The sequence below is a fragment of the Catharus ustulatus genome, chromosome 1, assembly GCF_009819885.2.
Source record: "Catharus ustulatus isolate bCatUst1 chromosome 1, bCatUst1.pri.v2, whole genome shotgun sequence".
In the NCBI taxonomy this organism is placed as follows: domain Eukaryota; kingdom Metazoa; phylum Chordata; class Aves; order Passeriformes; family Turdidae; genus Catharus; species Catharus ustulatus.
Window position 1 is genome coordinate 131,363,474 of NC_046221.1, and position 15,701 is coordinate 131,379,174.

At 36.8% G+C, this 15,701-nt stretch overlaps 1 protein-coding gene across 1 annotated transcript in view; it reads left to right on the plus strand.

Moving 5' to 3' along the window:
* Positions 1-15,340, plus strand: part of ZBTB10 (zinc finger and BTB domain containing 10) — a 28,951-nt gene extending 13,611 nt beyond the window's left edge. The window contains exons 3-5 of the mRNA XM_033074473.2: positions 5,491-5,664; positions 7,482-7,657; positions 10,090-15,340. Of these exons, the coding sequence (XP_032930364.1) occupies positions 5,491-5,664; positions 7,482-7,657; positions 10,090-10,395 (656 nt within the window). The 3' untranslated portion in view covers positions 10,396-15,340. The remainder of the gene's footprint in view (positions 1-5,490; positions 5,665-7,481; positions 7,658-10,089) is intronic.
* The last annotated feature ends 361 nt before the right edge of the window (positions 15,341-15,701 follow it).

A 15,701-nucleotide genomic window follows, 5' to 3' on the forward strand; every position in this document is an offset into this window, starting at 1 on the left:
CCCTTAGCTGAGTATCTCCCACAGAGATAAAGGTCAGTCCTTCCACCTAGTCACAGCAGATAGTGATAGAATAGATACTTTGATCACATCCTGTATTGTAGCCCAAGACACTTTTTTCATTGTTTGGGATTTGTTTCTTTGTAGTACTGTATTTCTGTATTAATTTTCCTGGTAAAGAACTGTTATTCCTAATTCCCGTATCTTTTCCTGAGAGCCCCTTAATTTCAAAATTATAATAATTTGGAGGGGGGGGAGGTTACATTCTCCATTTCAAAGAGAGGCTCCTGCCTTTCTTAGCAGACACCTGTCCTCCAAACCAGGACATGTGCCGAGCCCTGCGCAAGCCATGCCACTCCCCTTCACTGCCGAGCCCTGCGGCCCCGCGCGGTTCGGCTCGCAACTTGCACTTCCAGGTTGGCAGATTTCTGAACTTTGTCCACGTATAAGGCGCACTTCCGGGTTCAGACCTAAATTTTAGTTAAAAGGGTATGCCTTATAGTTGTGAAATTACTGTAAGTTCCTTGGTGGATTTTTAACCACTCTATTTGCCCCATTCCCTATGTAATCCAGTGTTGAAGGTGGCAAAGGTTTTTAAAAGTCATCTGAAAATGCTACGCTGTCTGAGAGTCAACCTCTTCTCCTTCATTAAATTTACCTCTCCCTTGGATCATCCCAAAGACAAGCAGATCCTCTCTTCACATTCTTACAGTATGGTCTGTCACTGAGCCTACAACTCCAGGCAATGTACACAATGTTTTGTGTATTACTGTTGTCAATTTGCTACCTTTTTTTTTTTTTTTTTGTAAATGGATTGGGGAAGGAGGTTTTGTGGTGTTTACATATCTTCTCTGCCTGAAAAATCCCTTTGAGTCCCCATGCAATGCATTGACTTATTAAAAAATACCAGTCTGCAGTGCTGTGCTTTTTTTTTTAATTTGTGAAATAGTGGTGATGATGATAGCAACTTCATAAATAAAAATGGTCCATGAGAATAATTAACTCCCCCACAAATAAGTGGTGTCTGCATGAGGAAAGTTCTTTTGTGTTTCACTGATATAGTTGCTGGAGGAAATAAGGAAAATAGCTTTCACTTTCTTGGGAAGGAATTTTTCAGGAAAAGTATGATAATCAAGTTGGAAAGCAGGAGGGATAATGCATTTGGCATCAGTTGGTGGTCTGTTGGGGTAGTGGATGGTAGATCTGACTGTAATCACAACAATATACATGTTTTCATGAATGAAAAATAGTAAAAATTGAGAGCAGTTGGGAGCGATAGACAGAGTATGAGTAAGATTGCATTGGCAAAATATCTTAAGTATGTCTGAGCCCTCTGTTGCAAGAGGCAGTTGAGCAGTAGTGAGCAGAATATGCCTTTTCAGAAGAAGCAAGGTTAAAGATGTGAGGAATACTCTGGGAAAAAAGGGAGCGCAAGATACTTTCTTCTACCCACCTTCCTAGTATGTCAGTCTTGGCAATGCTGTTTCCTCTGTCATATTACCTAACATAAGCAACAAATCCAACTCTCTAATAGCAAACCAAATTGTATCAGTAGATTACCACTGCTTTCCTTGCAATCCTTGAAAGCTATGGTCTAATCACTTATCCTGTCTACTTTCTGTTCTTTTTAATTGATCTAGATGAGCAGTTGGTGTCAAAAAATGTAGTGAAAAATGGTATTTATTTTTCTCTTATTTTGGCAGTGTTTCCAGTGCTAGTATGTGTAAATAAAACAGAAGTTAAATTTGCTACTAACAACTGTATCTATTGCAAAGTTTTGTATCTTTTCCCTCAGTGCACGATATGTGTGTGTCCTTTTCTATAATGACCTGTTCAATGGTTTCTGTCAGTGAACTTCTCATTACTTCCCATATCATTCCTACTCAGTAATGTATCCTTTTCTGCCCCCCAAATCAGCATATTTCTAGTTGCAGAAAAAGAGGGAAACTTGTCAAACTAAGGATGTTTCTGGCTTAGACGTGTTTTATCCTTCTGGTGGTGCATGCCTACCTCTTGCCTTCAAAACTGAAAATCATTGTGTATGTTTTCTGGTTACCCTTTTTCCTGAGAACAAATGCAGTAGAACATAAAATCCTTTCACAGTGTTTTTGATAGCTTTTGTTAATGGTGTAAAAGCCACACAACCACTTCATTTTATTTCACACTATCCTTATCTCTTCTCAAAATCAGCCTAATATGAATTTTAGTACTGATGGTTAATCAGCTTCTTTGTATTCTGTTTTCTCATTATTTTGGCTTTGCTTGTTTTTGACTCTTATTAAAGATCAAATTATTGATAACCTTTTATCCATGCAGGCTAAAAGGATGGGTAAATGTTTGAGGTTAATTGACATTTGGATTATTAACTTACACTTCTTGGAAATCAACTAAAGTGTTAAAAGGTAACCTTCGATCATAGATGAGTTATGGTCAGGTGACTTGATCTGGAGACACAGAATATTATTGCTTCCTTTCCCCCTTTGCACCCCATCCCCAGTCTCCAGTATGACTGCATTCATAGTTGCTTTCAGCCTTCTATCAAAAGGTTATTGCCTGCCTTTAAGTTGACCAGAGCAGGTCAGATGATGATTGTCTAGTTTTGCAAACAAGTTTCAGAGGGCAGTAGCCTAGGAGAGGAGGAATGGGAGAAGATATTATGAGCCACAGGGGTCTGTAAATATGTTATGTTTTGGAAGCTTACCTGGTTATGGCCTCTGTATCCAGCTGGTGAAGGTAGTAGAGGCTAGGTATTGCACTTCCAGCTTCCAGTCTGTGTGTAATTCAAGTCTGTTCTGTTTGGATGTGCAATTAGATGCTAAAGATGCCTTTTTCAGGGTTTTGTTTTGAACACATAAAATATGTGCTTAAGTTAGAAAGCAGGTTTTCTAGGTCAATGAATTATTCTAAGAATAAGCATTAGGTTAATTATTATCTACTTAGTCATGTATACAGGGACTGAAGCATGTGTAACAATCTCTTATCTGTTGTGGTATCTGTGCTGATGTTCTTTCATGTTATAGTGGGTCTGCTCTTTCAGTTGGAGGTTGAAAGATTTAGTAGCTACTACCTACGCTAGATGACAGCTCTTAAATCTGTTTGGCTCTATGCTGGGTCTTGTGCTAAGGTTTTGAATTATGCAGGGGTTTGAGCTCCTAAGTTCCATCAAACTTAAAGCCAACTGTGTACATAAATGTTCCTAGTGAAATGTAGTTTGTGTCCTCTGAAATACAGAAGAATTGCCAAAGTGACAGTGTTATAAAATGTGTTCAGCTTGGTCTAACTCTTACCTATGGTCAGTCTTTGGTGTGTGTTTATTCTGGAGGAAGCTATACAATAGTGCCTGTATGCAGCATAATGTTACATCTGTGTGCAGTAAAGACTTGGGTCTGTTGATCTTACAGATATTCATCCTATAAGGGAGGGAAAAGTGATTAAAATATTTTATTATGGACTGACATTTCACTGTTCAGTGACATCCAGCTACAGTTCTAGTACAGGGAGAAAAATCTATGAAGAAAGGATCTAGTACTTTAAATATGATAAAAGTAGGTGGGTTTTTTCCTCTGCTAGGTCCTGAAGCCTGCTGTAATTTGGAGGCTTTTAGCCTTAAAATCAAGTTATCTGTGCTTTTACCCGGACTGTATAACACTGCTTCCTCACTAATCCTTTCTTGTGTATTACAGAAGGAAGTCTTACTCCTCACCTCAAAGGAATGTGTAGCTGGCATGTCTATAGGGTATCTGTGTTCTGTTCCTTGAGCTGTTGAGATGCCATTGCTGGAGTCTATCACTCCAAATTAGTATAAGGAGTTCTTGCCTCTTTTGGACATAACAGAAGTTGTGTCAGTAATTAAAATTAGAGTCAGTAATTGAAAAAAATTTCCTCACTGCTTTGTGTTTCCTTGAAATTTATTCCTTCCCCTCTTCTTTCTTTATAGGTAGTTAGATGAGCTAAAATACTGCTATTTCTCTTCTTCATTCACTCAAACTCTGCTTTTTAAGAGCTCTAGTGGAATGCCTAGTTTGGCAGTCATGACCCAGCTTTGCTTGTTATTTGCCATTGTCTAATGGATAGGATAGAATTATAAGCTTCCTACTTGTTAAGTGATATCCTTTTGAACTGTTGTCTTATGTTGCAAACCAAATCACTGCTGCCAACGGTAACGCTGTCTGAGCAGTAAATGAAACTACTGTATGTGTCTCATGCTGTGAGGATTTGTAATCTGTACTTTTTTCCAGTAAAACTGCAAGTTGAAAGTGTTTAAATATGCAGCTTGCCACTAGCTGTGTGAAATTCCAGTTTAGCCTAAGAAAATTTCCCAAAAAAATCCTTAGAATGAACAGTGTAGGGATAAAAAGAGGTCTTTGGACTATCAAAAAGTATAGTTTCAGACTTGAAAGCAAGAATACATCTCCTCAAGACTTTTCAGTGGTGACATTGGGAATCCAGGAAGAGGACCCAACTACCATCTAGAGGAATAATGGGAAATTTACCAGTTAGCACTGCAGTTTGTTTATTTACCAACTGTTGGCCTGTGAGGAAAGTGAGGGATTTATGAGTTCATGTTTTCCAGCAAACTCCTGTCTTGGGGATTGGGGTGAACATTGATTTGCACTATTGCCAAAAGAGCTTTTGTCCAACAAATATGATTTTGTCGAGTTGTTAGTGTAGCTTTATTGTGTGCTATTTATAGTTCTCTGTGCTCTGAAATAGTGACTCCATGTTCACTAATGAAATTCTTCCTTGTTATAAAGTATGGGATTAAACAAGCAAGACTCTTTTTAAGGCATTGCTCACATCAGAATGGTTTTATTTTTTTAAAGAGGAAAAAAGGATATAAAGACAACATAAACTGCAGATCTTGTCTTAAGAGCAAATGTAAATACGCAAACAAGTCTTTTAAGCTGTTATATTTCAAGTAATTATGATTTCTTGAATTGATGTGGTTATGGAGTAATAGAGATGATTATTCAGAAAAGGATTTAGACATAGCTGTAGGATCCTTTATATAAATAAAGGTATTTAAAGCACTAGATATATATATACACACACACCATGGAGATATTTTAAGGCAATAAAAAACCCGCCATGCCTCTATTGCAAAATACTCACTTTTGTACCAGCTGCATGAAGCAGTTCTAAAGAGAATTCAATGGAATCCAATCCTCTCAGCACCCTCATGATGATAGTGAGGGAATACATATCCTTACCATCCAAGTCCCTGTAGTATGAAAAAGACTTTGAGCTTTTCTCAGGGTGGGGAGAAGAAATGGTGCTGTGGAGAGTAGTTCAAGGGTCTCATTTCATTGAAACTAGGAATGCAGTTATTTCTTGTTTGAGTATTGAATACTATGTGAAAACATACTATAATTACTGTTTTAAGGTTAGAAACCTTTTTGTCACAGTTTAAAAAGGATATATATTTTGCTAAACAGATTAGATTGATGACTGATTAGACCCCAGGAAGCTAAAGTAAGAATGTGTCTTTAATAGCTACTTCAAGTGACTTCAAGTATGGACTGTTGCCGGGTACTTCAAATGACTTCAAGTACGGATTGCTGCCGGGTACTTCAAGTGACTTCAAGTATGGGCTGCTACCGGGTACTTCAAGTGATTTTAAGTATGGATTGCTGCCAGAATCTTGGCCAAAAGACACTTGGGAAAATGGTAAGTGTATCTGGTGGAGAGTAGGTTGGGGTTTTTTCCTCTGATAGGGATTCTCTATCTTTTGTGTCACTGCTTGTATGTAGTATTTGATTCACTTGTTTGAAGGGTTGTGAGATTACTTCATCTTCTTCCATATCATTTGTCTTTCTGGATAATGTAGTTCTTTGGATGGATGAAAAGGAATTCAGATGAATGGAAGAGTAAAAACAGAATGTGACTAATATCAGTTCTTGTATGGGACTGATTGTGAAAGGTACCTGAGGTCTTTAATAACCTGATAGCTGCCCCTCCCTTTAAGATATGGAATTAAGTATAATTTTAAAAGGAGATTCACCATATGTCACTATTAAAAATAAAGAAACTTCATTGCAATAAATGTTTTTAGTTAAATGTAGCTGTAATTAAACCTTGTTCTGTCAGTTCAAGCAAGCAATTATCTGTAATTATTTTTCTGTCTGAAAACATACTGAGAATACCATCATGTCTAAAACAACTAGAACAATTGTTGCTAGTTCCTTACAATAAAGTCTTCGGTAAAAAGAAGATATCAAGTACTGGGTAATAGTAATGCTTACCTCTTCTTTAACTTTGAGATGTTACTGGGATGTGGCTTATGGTTTATTTTAAATATTTTGGAGTTTACAATAAAAGAAATCTGGTCATCAGAAGATTAAATTCGCTGGCAGTCAAGAAATTAGAACAGGTCTGCCTGTTCTTAAGCCATTAAATTCCCATATGTTTTACAACCCTTATGTCTGCCTATATTGGACTTAATTTTCTTCACATAAGCCATTATGTGACATGTTGACATGCAGCTCACACGAGTGCTCCAATACGTGAACTTGTGAATATTAGCAAAATGTAACTTCCATGTTATGATGGATTTAGAAGCTCAAAGAAGACAACTCTAGATACAGGCCTGTGAACATGTGCACAGAATGCACAATTACTTTGTTTTCTTCCTTCCAGTCTGAATATTAGAAACTCTTGCACATAATCATGTAACCTTAGCCATTGCTTTATGGGTGCTTCTAGATGGTTATGATTACGCTCATGAATTCTCACGTGTAGTAAGTTGAATCCGTATGCTATTATCAAAATGATCCTTGTATTCCTGTGTGGCCTTGTCCACATCATAGAATCCTGTGTTGTCACTTTTCACCCAGTAATAGGCAATTGTATTAAACCTGTTTTGCATATATCCTTTGAGCAAGCTATATAAAGAGTTCTCCATCATAAGGAAGAAGTGAGATATTGCTACATCCAGAAGTTTTTTCTGCTCTTTTTATTTTTTCTGCTGTTAGATCAGAGTAGAAAATAGATAAAATCTTTTTCAGAATTTCAGAGTTTGGCTGTCTCTTATTGTCCTACTCATTTTGTCCATATTCACTCTTACTTAGTTATACTTTCTTTTTATTGATTTGTCAGGTCGTGGTAGACAGTTCCTGCATGTAATTCTAAGTAAAATTTTGGGAGAGGAGATTGTCCATCTAAATAAATGCTGCAGAATTAGAGGGTTTCTAATCCAGAAGAAAGTTTTTTCTTCTAGGAAAATGGAATATTAGTAAGTTGTAGTTAACTTACCTCAATTCATGAAATAAGACTTCTGTGGTAAAAATGCCTTGGTTACAAGTAGGTAGTAGAATTGTACATGCAGAACTTAGCAGCATTTGTGATTTTTGCAGACAGGCATTATCCTGATTTGACTGATGAAAAGTCATGTGTTTTCTTTATTGTTTTGTCTGCACCAGGCAGAACATATTTAAAATTTTTGTGTGTTTCTTCATCTTTTCTCCTGATGGCTTCTTATCTTGTAGGTGATTCCTCTGCTTTAATCATGAACAAGTTGAAGTGTCCACACTGTAATTATGTAGCCAAATACAGAAGAACACTAAAGAGACACTTGCTCATTCACACAGGCGTGAGATCTTTCAGTTGTGACATCTGTGGGAAGCTGTTTACACGAAGAGAGCATGTAAAGAGACATTCCTTGGTAGGTAATCTCAAGTCTTCATGGATAAGTATGCACATGGACAGGTGGGGTTTTATGGGATTTTTCGTGTGTTCTAGTAGTTGGAACAAACTGTTGTCTGATTTGACATAATGTAAACTGTTGTATTTTGGTCTGAAATGGATGAAGTTAAACATTTCTTGGATAACTGTGCCTCTTGTTTTCTTAATGGAAAATGCAGTGTCAATGAAGACAGTCGCTTCAAGATTATTTTGAAAATGATGTGATAAAGGGATGCAGTGTATATAAGTATTCTATAAATAAGAAAAAGCAGTTTTGGCTTAGCTTTACTGCAGTAGAACAGCACATCTTGGTCTATAATGCTGCCATCACCATTTTCTGTGAGGGCACCCTGTTAATTCAGTAATTGCACAGTATCTTGGGGTAGTTCTGAGATGTTTATTTCACAGCTAGACAAAGCTATAGTACCTGCTTTGAGATTAGGAAAGAATGAAAAATATCTGATGCAGAAAGTAAACATCTGCCTGACTTGCATTCTGCCAGTACCATAACCAGCAGTTCAGCTTACCCTGTCCTGTGCACCTTGCGTAACTCGGGATTTGACTTGAGTACTTGTTTATCTGAGGATCCAGATAAAGTATTATCTGTCGTGGGTATTTTGTAGGTACTTTGTATCTAGTCTATAGGAAAACTAAGACTTCATTACAATATATACTATATAAAATCCAAGGTGGGTTTTAGGGCAGTAATAAAAGCAAGATCATGTCAGTGGTGAGAAAATAATAATATTTCTCCAAGCTGTGATTTTAAAAATCCCCTCAGTTTTGCAAGATCGTTTGCAGCTAGAAAAAGTTGGTACATGGAGTAGGGTAAATTGCACTTCTCCAAGGTGCTGCACCTGGTTTGGGGCAACTCTTGGTGTCTATGCAGCTGTTGGATGAACAGGTCTGGAGCAGCCCTGCCAGCAAGGATTGGGGGTGATGGTCGGTGAGAGGTGGGACATGAGCCACCAATGTGCTCTCTCATCCCAGAAAACCAAAGGGATCTGAGCTGCATCAAAAGCAGTGTAGCCAGCAGGGTGAGAGGAAGGGCATTCTGCCCCTCATGAGACCCCACCTGCAGCACTGCATCCAGCTCTGGAGTCCCCAAAAGAGGAAGGACATGAAACTGTTGGAACTGCTCCATAGGAGGGCTATGAAAATGACTGGAGGGATGGAACATCTCTCATTGCATTGTAACATTATTGCCTCATTGACAGCCATGCTCCATCCTTTGTGGCTCACCGGAGAAAACAGCAACAGTGGGAGTTAGTTGGCCTAGTAGGGAGAGTAGAGTGGGACTTCAGTTTTGTCCTGCAGTGTTTGACCAGGACTTGTAGCTAAAGATTTTTTTTTTCCTTCAGGAAAGGAGATGAAGTCAGACAGTGTAAAAGCAACTGTGGAGTGAGCTCAATGCGGTTCTGTACTTTAACTGAAGTGTCCCTTCCCTGATGAAGTCAGAACACTGTTTTTTTTTTCCTGTGTTTTTTCACCCCTTCCCTTCCCCTTTCAGTTCAGCAAACCTCAAATGCTCTGCCTTGTGTGAAGTATCATAAGGAGTCTAGAGGCTGAGGAAAGCATATGTATCGACTGTACATATTGTACAGCAGACTTGAAGTAATTATTTGTATTAACATGACCTAATTTCTTTTTCTCCTCATCTGGGTGGTAATTTCTTTTTTCTCTAAAATTGTAACTTTTTCAGTGGGACTTCAAATGAGATATTTAAGCACGTAATTGTAATCTGTTGTGGAAATGCCAGATAGAAGAAGGAAGTCTTCAACTTAATTTTTTCACAGATAATAGCTAATATACATGGTTGCTGTACAAGTAACATACTTCCAAATTCAAAATCAAAATTTATGGTTAGTCAACAGCAGCCTTCTAATTTTACACACAGACTCAAATACAGGACAAAAAATTACCGAAGAGACCTGGAAAGTTGATGTTGGTTTTAATTGTGTTGGGAGGGAGAAGTATTGAAGAAGAGTTTTGCTCTTTGAATTCTTGAATTTAGTAACTCTTGCTTGTTCTTAATATTTCTAGGATTTAAAATTGTAAAAACCATTTTTCTAAATGAGTTATGTTGCTTGCCGTGTAAGAGCTTGCGCTGCTTTCATTGCTTTTGAACCTTGTTCTGTACCCTGAGGAGTCGTGAACTGAGCAACAGAGTCAGAACAGGTGACCTGCTGAGCTCCAGCAAGGTGGTTTGTGGGCAGTAGCTCATATCTGTTGAAGAATACATAAATAGTCTCCAGTAGTCCTTCCTTACTCTGAACAGTGTTGGGTGTCTTTTGGAAAAGTTAAGCAGGAATTTTTATATTAATAATTATTGTTATTAATAAGTTTTCTAGTACTATATGCAAATGTAATCTGGTGTGCCTATATTCAGTGGTTAAAATTTCTCTTCCGTAGGTGCATAAAAAGGATAAAAAGTATAAGTGTATGGTGTGTAAGAAGATTTTCATGCTAGCAGCCAGCGTTGGAATAAGACACGGATCACGACGTTACGGAGTTTGTGTAGACTGTGCAGATAAATCTCAGCCTGGAGGGCAGGAGGGAGCAGACCAGGTGCAGGACACAGATTTCCCTAGGGATGAAGAATATGAAGAAAATGAAGTGGGAGAAGGCGATGAGGAGCTCGGTGATGATGTAGAAGAACAGAATGACCAGTCTCGATGGGATGAAGGCGGGGAAGTTTGTATGCCTTTAGATGACTGACAGAGCATATGACTTCAGGGTGCTGCAAATGGACACTGTATGGATTGACTGTTTGGATTTTTGGACTGAAGGCTTGCGAAATATGGTACAGGCTGGATGGTAGTTACATTGCTGTGAAAATGTAGGGTCAAAGCCTTATAGCAAAAAAAGGATTATTAATTTTTTAATGATATTTGCACAGGACTGTACAGCATACAACCGTTTGGTTGAATTATACAGAGTCCTCACATCTACAGTCAGTTATCAAAAGAAAAATGTATTTTTTATTATTTATAGGCTATAGCTACTTGGGTTCTATTCAGACATAGTAGTAACTGTAATTATGTTACACATTCATGTATCTGTTAACATGAATGAAGAAAATTGCAACTTGGTATGGAAATACAAAGACAGCTTTCCTAAATCCACTGTACTTTAGTCAGTGAGTCAGTGAAGCTAATTTGGGCTAGTGGCTCATTTTCCACAAGCATGTCTTTGCCATACAAACCTTACCTCTCCCGTAATCTGATAGGTGAAAGCCAATCATTTAAATATGTGTCACAGATATTGCCAACACCGTATTGAAATTTGGGTTGAAAACTTTTGGCTCTGTGCTGGCAGGTGCTATGGGTGATAAGCACTGGAGAAGCTGTTAATGGCATTAATTTAGTGTCTGTTTTTAAAGAAGGTTGTTGTTGATTCATCAGTTTCAAAATGATAATGCAAAAGAAATGACCAGTAATGAAAACAATAGACTGATCAGAGCATGGGTAACTCTTGTGCCACTTGTCAAAAGAGACAGTCATGCTAAAAGGTATCTGATGTAATAATGTTTCTTCCCTCTTCTAAGGCCCCACTTCTCTCAAAATTTTTTGGTTTCCCTGGTGTATACCTCAGTCCCACAGAATAAAAATACAAGGAATGGAGAAAGTGTCATATTAAAACAACTTTTTGGTCAATAATTTCTTACTTGTCCGTTTTTTGGCTAGTTTATGTGATGTGAATTGGACACTAGGCTATTGTGCCCACCGTTCATCATTGAACACAAACTTTTTTTAATCTTTTGTACTTCATGGGTTGTTGTTAGTATTTAATATAAACAAATTACATTTAACTTGCGCATTTGCTGGAATTTTTTTTTTAAGAAAAACAAAGTCCAAAGCAAAATAACGCTCTTTGAGTTGTCTACTTTTCAGGAGGATATGCTCCCTGTGCTCTTTGTTTCAATGCCTCCTAGAAAATCTGAAACTTGAATTTTCGTAGCCATGTGGTTTTGTTCTTTTTTTTTATTTTTTTCTTTTTTTTCCCCTAAGCTTGTAATATTGTACCAATGATTTCAGACCCCTTTCATTGGGAGGGGAGGGCATTACACCTTCACCTTAAACTCATCTGTGTTGTCTAGCCTAAGGCAAATGAATTCAGGCAATCATTGGAACAATAATGTATGTACTATTATGTCACAGTGAGTAAATATGCAGAGCATTTGTCATGACACATAGCTAGGCCAGTGTGACAGTACTGTACAAAAACAATTGAGGGTCACCATATTTTTCAACTATGTTTAATTTTAAAATGAGTATATTTTTTCCAATTTTATGTCAGGTAACTAAATTATGGTAGTTGTGTGGATAACTTTGAATTATGCTTTGATGGACAAAATCTTACTGGTGCTCCATCTGATCAAAGTTGGTATGTATTTAAAGAGACAAGCTTTACTGTTGTCCATAGAACAGTAACATGATGTTAAGACATTGTTTTTGCTGATTGAAACTGAGATGATAAGTTTGAACTACAGTGATATGGGAATTAAAATGCTTTTTTTTTATCATCCACTTGTTTCATTGGTAGTTTCCGCATCATTGTAAACCTGACATGAATAGTTTTTTTGGGGAGGGTGGGGAGGATGGGGTACCTTTTTTTACACTGAAGATTACATTTTATTCTCATTGTTCTAGACTGAAATGAGTAATGTGTAATTCTGGTGGGGTCCAAAGTAGAAATTAGTTGGGCAAAGATGATATGAATGAAAAATATTTTAAACGTTAAAGTAATGTTCTGCTTTGTGAATATGTAAGTATAGCATAAAGATTTTTCCATCCCATTTATCCCTTTAAAAACCATAGTTTACAACTGGTAGATCTGTCTATATATATAAATATATATATATCTGAAATTCACCTAAATCTGCTTTATTAGAATACTGCTCACTTAATGCTTAGAAACTGGACCTGGCTCTACATTCTTAATGTATTTTTCTTTTTTTTTTTCCTCCTTTTGTTTTATTGGGATTTTTTCCTCAAGGTATGAATTTATTCTCTTGGAACTGAATCTTCTTTTACTACTTAAATCATTTATGTATATCTGGTAAATTATGACCAAATTTGTTGTTAGACTGCATTACAGTAAATTGAAATATACACTTGGTACACTACAGAATTGTTGTGCTTTTGTTCTGGTTCTGTTTGGAAAAGCAGGATTTAGTAGACATTTGTGTTATTTATAACTATTCAGTTATTATTCACTGGCCTTAATAGTCTGTTGCATTGTGACAATCATAATTTCCTTGGTAAAGCTTAACTGCTTGTTTTTAGATGTTTCATGTAATTGCCCATGGTAGATTGAAGAGAGAGAGATGACTGTCTCTAGGAAATGGTGTGAAATACTTCAGTGAAGATCCACTGTTCTTGTCTTGGAGAACCATAAGAATTCAGATGCTATCTCCAGTCTGGCTTTTCTGAGTTGTTTTATTTAGAAGTTATTTAAAATATGTTAGCTTGACTGGGTAGTTCTAAATTAATAAAACAAAATTTCTGAAGAACTACTTCTTGAAGGACAGCTTAAGTTTCTTCACTATTATAAGAATTAGGAGGAGATTTCTCTTTGTGCAAGAAATTCTTTCCCTCAAGAAATGCTGAAGTTATGTTGTAGTACACAGCAATGGATTTTGTCTGTTTTGAGATGGTTTTTTTCTGTTTAAAAAGAAGACTGATGTCCTTAAAATGTCATATTTATCAAATGAAAAGACACTCAGTCTTTCATTTTGTCTTCTGATGAGGTAATTTTCAACCCAAATGTCTGCAGTTTGTGTATTTGGGCAATGCCACACAAGTAGTCTTACGAAAAGAATCATGTCTGTTATTAAAACAAAGTTTGTCTGATGTTGGGATTCCCCCTTTCTCTGTGGGTTTTTGTTTGCTTTCTGCACTCTTCAAGCAGTGGTGGGTATCTTTTAGAGATAATCATACAGATCACTTTCTGGCAGGGCACTGTGATACAGGACAAAATTTAAATTAGTAAATAAATTCACTTTAGATTCACAATTAGAAGTTCTGGTTAAAGTAGGTCAAATGATGTAAGGAAGATACACAACATAAAATGTGTTTGTCTTATGTCAGCGTTACCATAATGCATTAGAAAGGATTTTTCAACTGCAATGACAGATGCATCTTTCAGGGAAAATGGCATTTTCCAATTACTTAGTCACATTTTGTAGTTCAGCTTGCAAACAATCCTCTAGTAAAGTAATTTTTGCTGTGAAACCAACTTCGAAAACCAGAAGTTGTATTTAGTTGTTAGTATGCATCCTAAGAAGTATGAGTTGCAGTTGCTGGTTCCCATAGCATACACCTGTTTTTTGAGATGTGTAGCTTTCTGCAAATGCAGTTTTCAGGTATCACTACATGTCACTAGTGTTTCCTCTGAAAGGAATAAGCATTATCAAGTGAAGAGAAGTTGGGGGCCAGGACACTGGTATGAGGTATGCTCCTAGTTGTGGGTCAGAGCAGTAATGCTGTTAGCAGAAGATGCTTTCCTTGCCTAGCTTTTAATAGGATTTGCTTTAATGAGGCCAATCTCGGTTGTTCGCTTGCTTCTAAGTTCTGTTTCACTTGATTTTTCTTGTTCTTGCCACCCGGTAACACAAGTCTCCCAAAATAGTTCTGTAGTCTGCTGATTCCATATAGATGCAAAATTCACTTTTTGAAGTACTGTACTTTGTTTGCTGTTCCTTTATACTTTGTTGTATTTAAATGGCCTTAGAAACTGAAATGAAAGCAAGACAATTGACACCACCACCTGCCCAAAGAACTTGTGCCAAAAGAAAGTGAAAAAGGAGCAAAACGTCAAGTGCAATGTGATAAGAAAAAGGCTGTTGAATTTGCATTGTTACAATTCCTCTGGTTTGTTACTTGAATGTTTTGGACAATTCACTGTACTTTTCTCTAGCACTATTTGGTGACAACCTTCTTCATCAGAAGCTATGCAAGAAGCCTGGTTTGAGTTTGTTCACTGTCTTCAGAATGTGGTTCAGGCTCTGCAGAGGTAGTAGCACTGAGTAACTTTCTGTAGATATTTTATTGTCAATCCTTCTGTTAGCATCCCTCTTCACTGTGTGATCTGTTACCTGTTTTTATTTGATAAATGTTTGCTCCTTTGCCTTTTCTATGTTTTATTAGCACGTTACTGTGCATCACTGAACACTATGGTAAAGGTTAAATATTGACACAATGGCTAAAGAGAAATAAATTGGTTTTCTTTTAGTATCTTTTAACAAACCTGTAATAAAATAAAATAAAGAAAATACAGGTTTGAAATCCAGGGGAAAGGGTGTTGCTGAGCAGAACCCTTTAATATTGAAGATTCCATGTATAATTCTCCATGGGGTTTAAAAATAATTTTATGTGGGGAAAAACGTAAAACTACACTAGAGAGATCTTGACTTAAACTTGAAAATAAAATTGGATTGTCAAGTGCTTTGTATTTGACATTATTGCAATTTGAAGTGAGTGTTTTAAATAAGCTACACATAATGTTTCTTATCTGAATCAATTGGGAATAACTACTTCAGGATACAGATACAATTAACTTCTTACATTTTGGTGTGTAAACATAAGTTCAACACTTCTACTGCTCTGTGCACCAGTCTTTAAGTTACCATGCTGCAAATAAATTGAAGAAATAACCATTTTATTCTATCTATTTTTCTGTGCATTGCCTCTTCACCCTCCACAAATAGATGCAGGGATTTCTTTGGATGGCTGTGTTAACATTCAATACTTAAAAAAACCCCAAACCAACCAAACAAAAAAACTAGCTGCAAATTATTTCTGCTTCTGACACAGAATAAAATTTATAGAAAACAGCTGTTATTTTAAGCTGTATTTTTAAACTTCTCTCATAATAAGGCAGGTTTAGACATACATTATTATGCCAGCTTAAAGATGACTAGTTTCCAAAAAACAGAATCCAGATAAACTGGTACCTAAAACTGGATTTTAGACAAACTAATGCAAAGCTGAGCAGGTCACAGATGGGGTACTTCAGCCCCA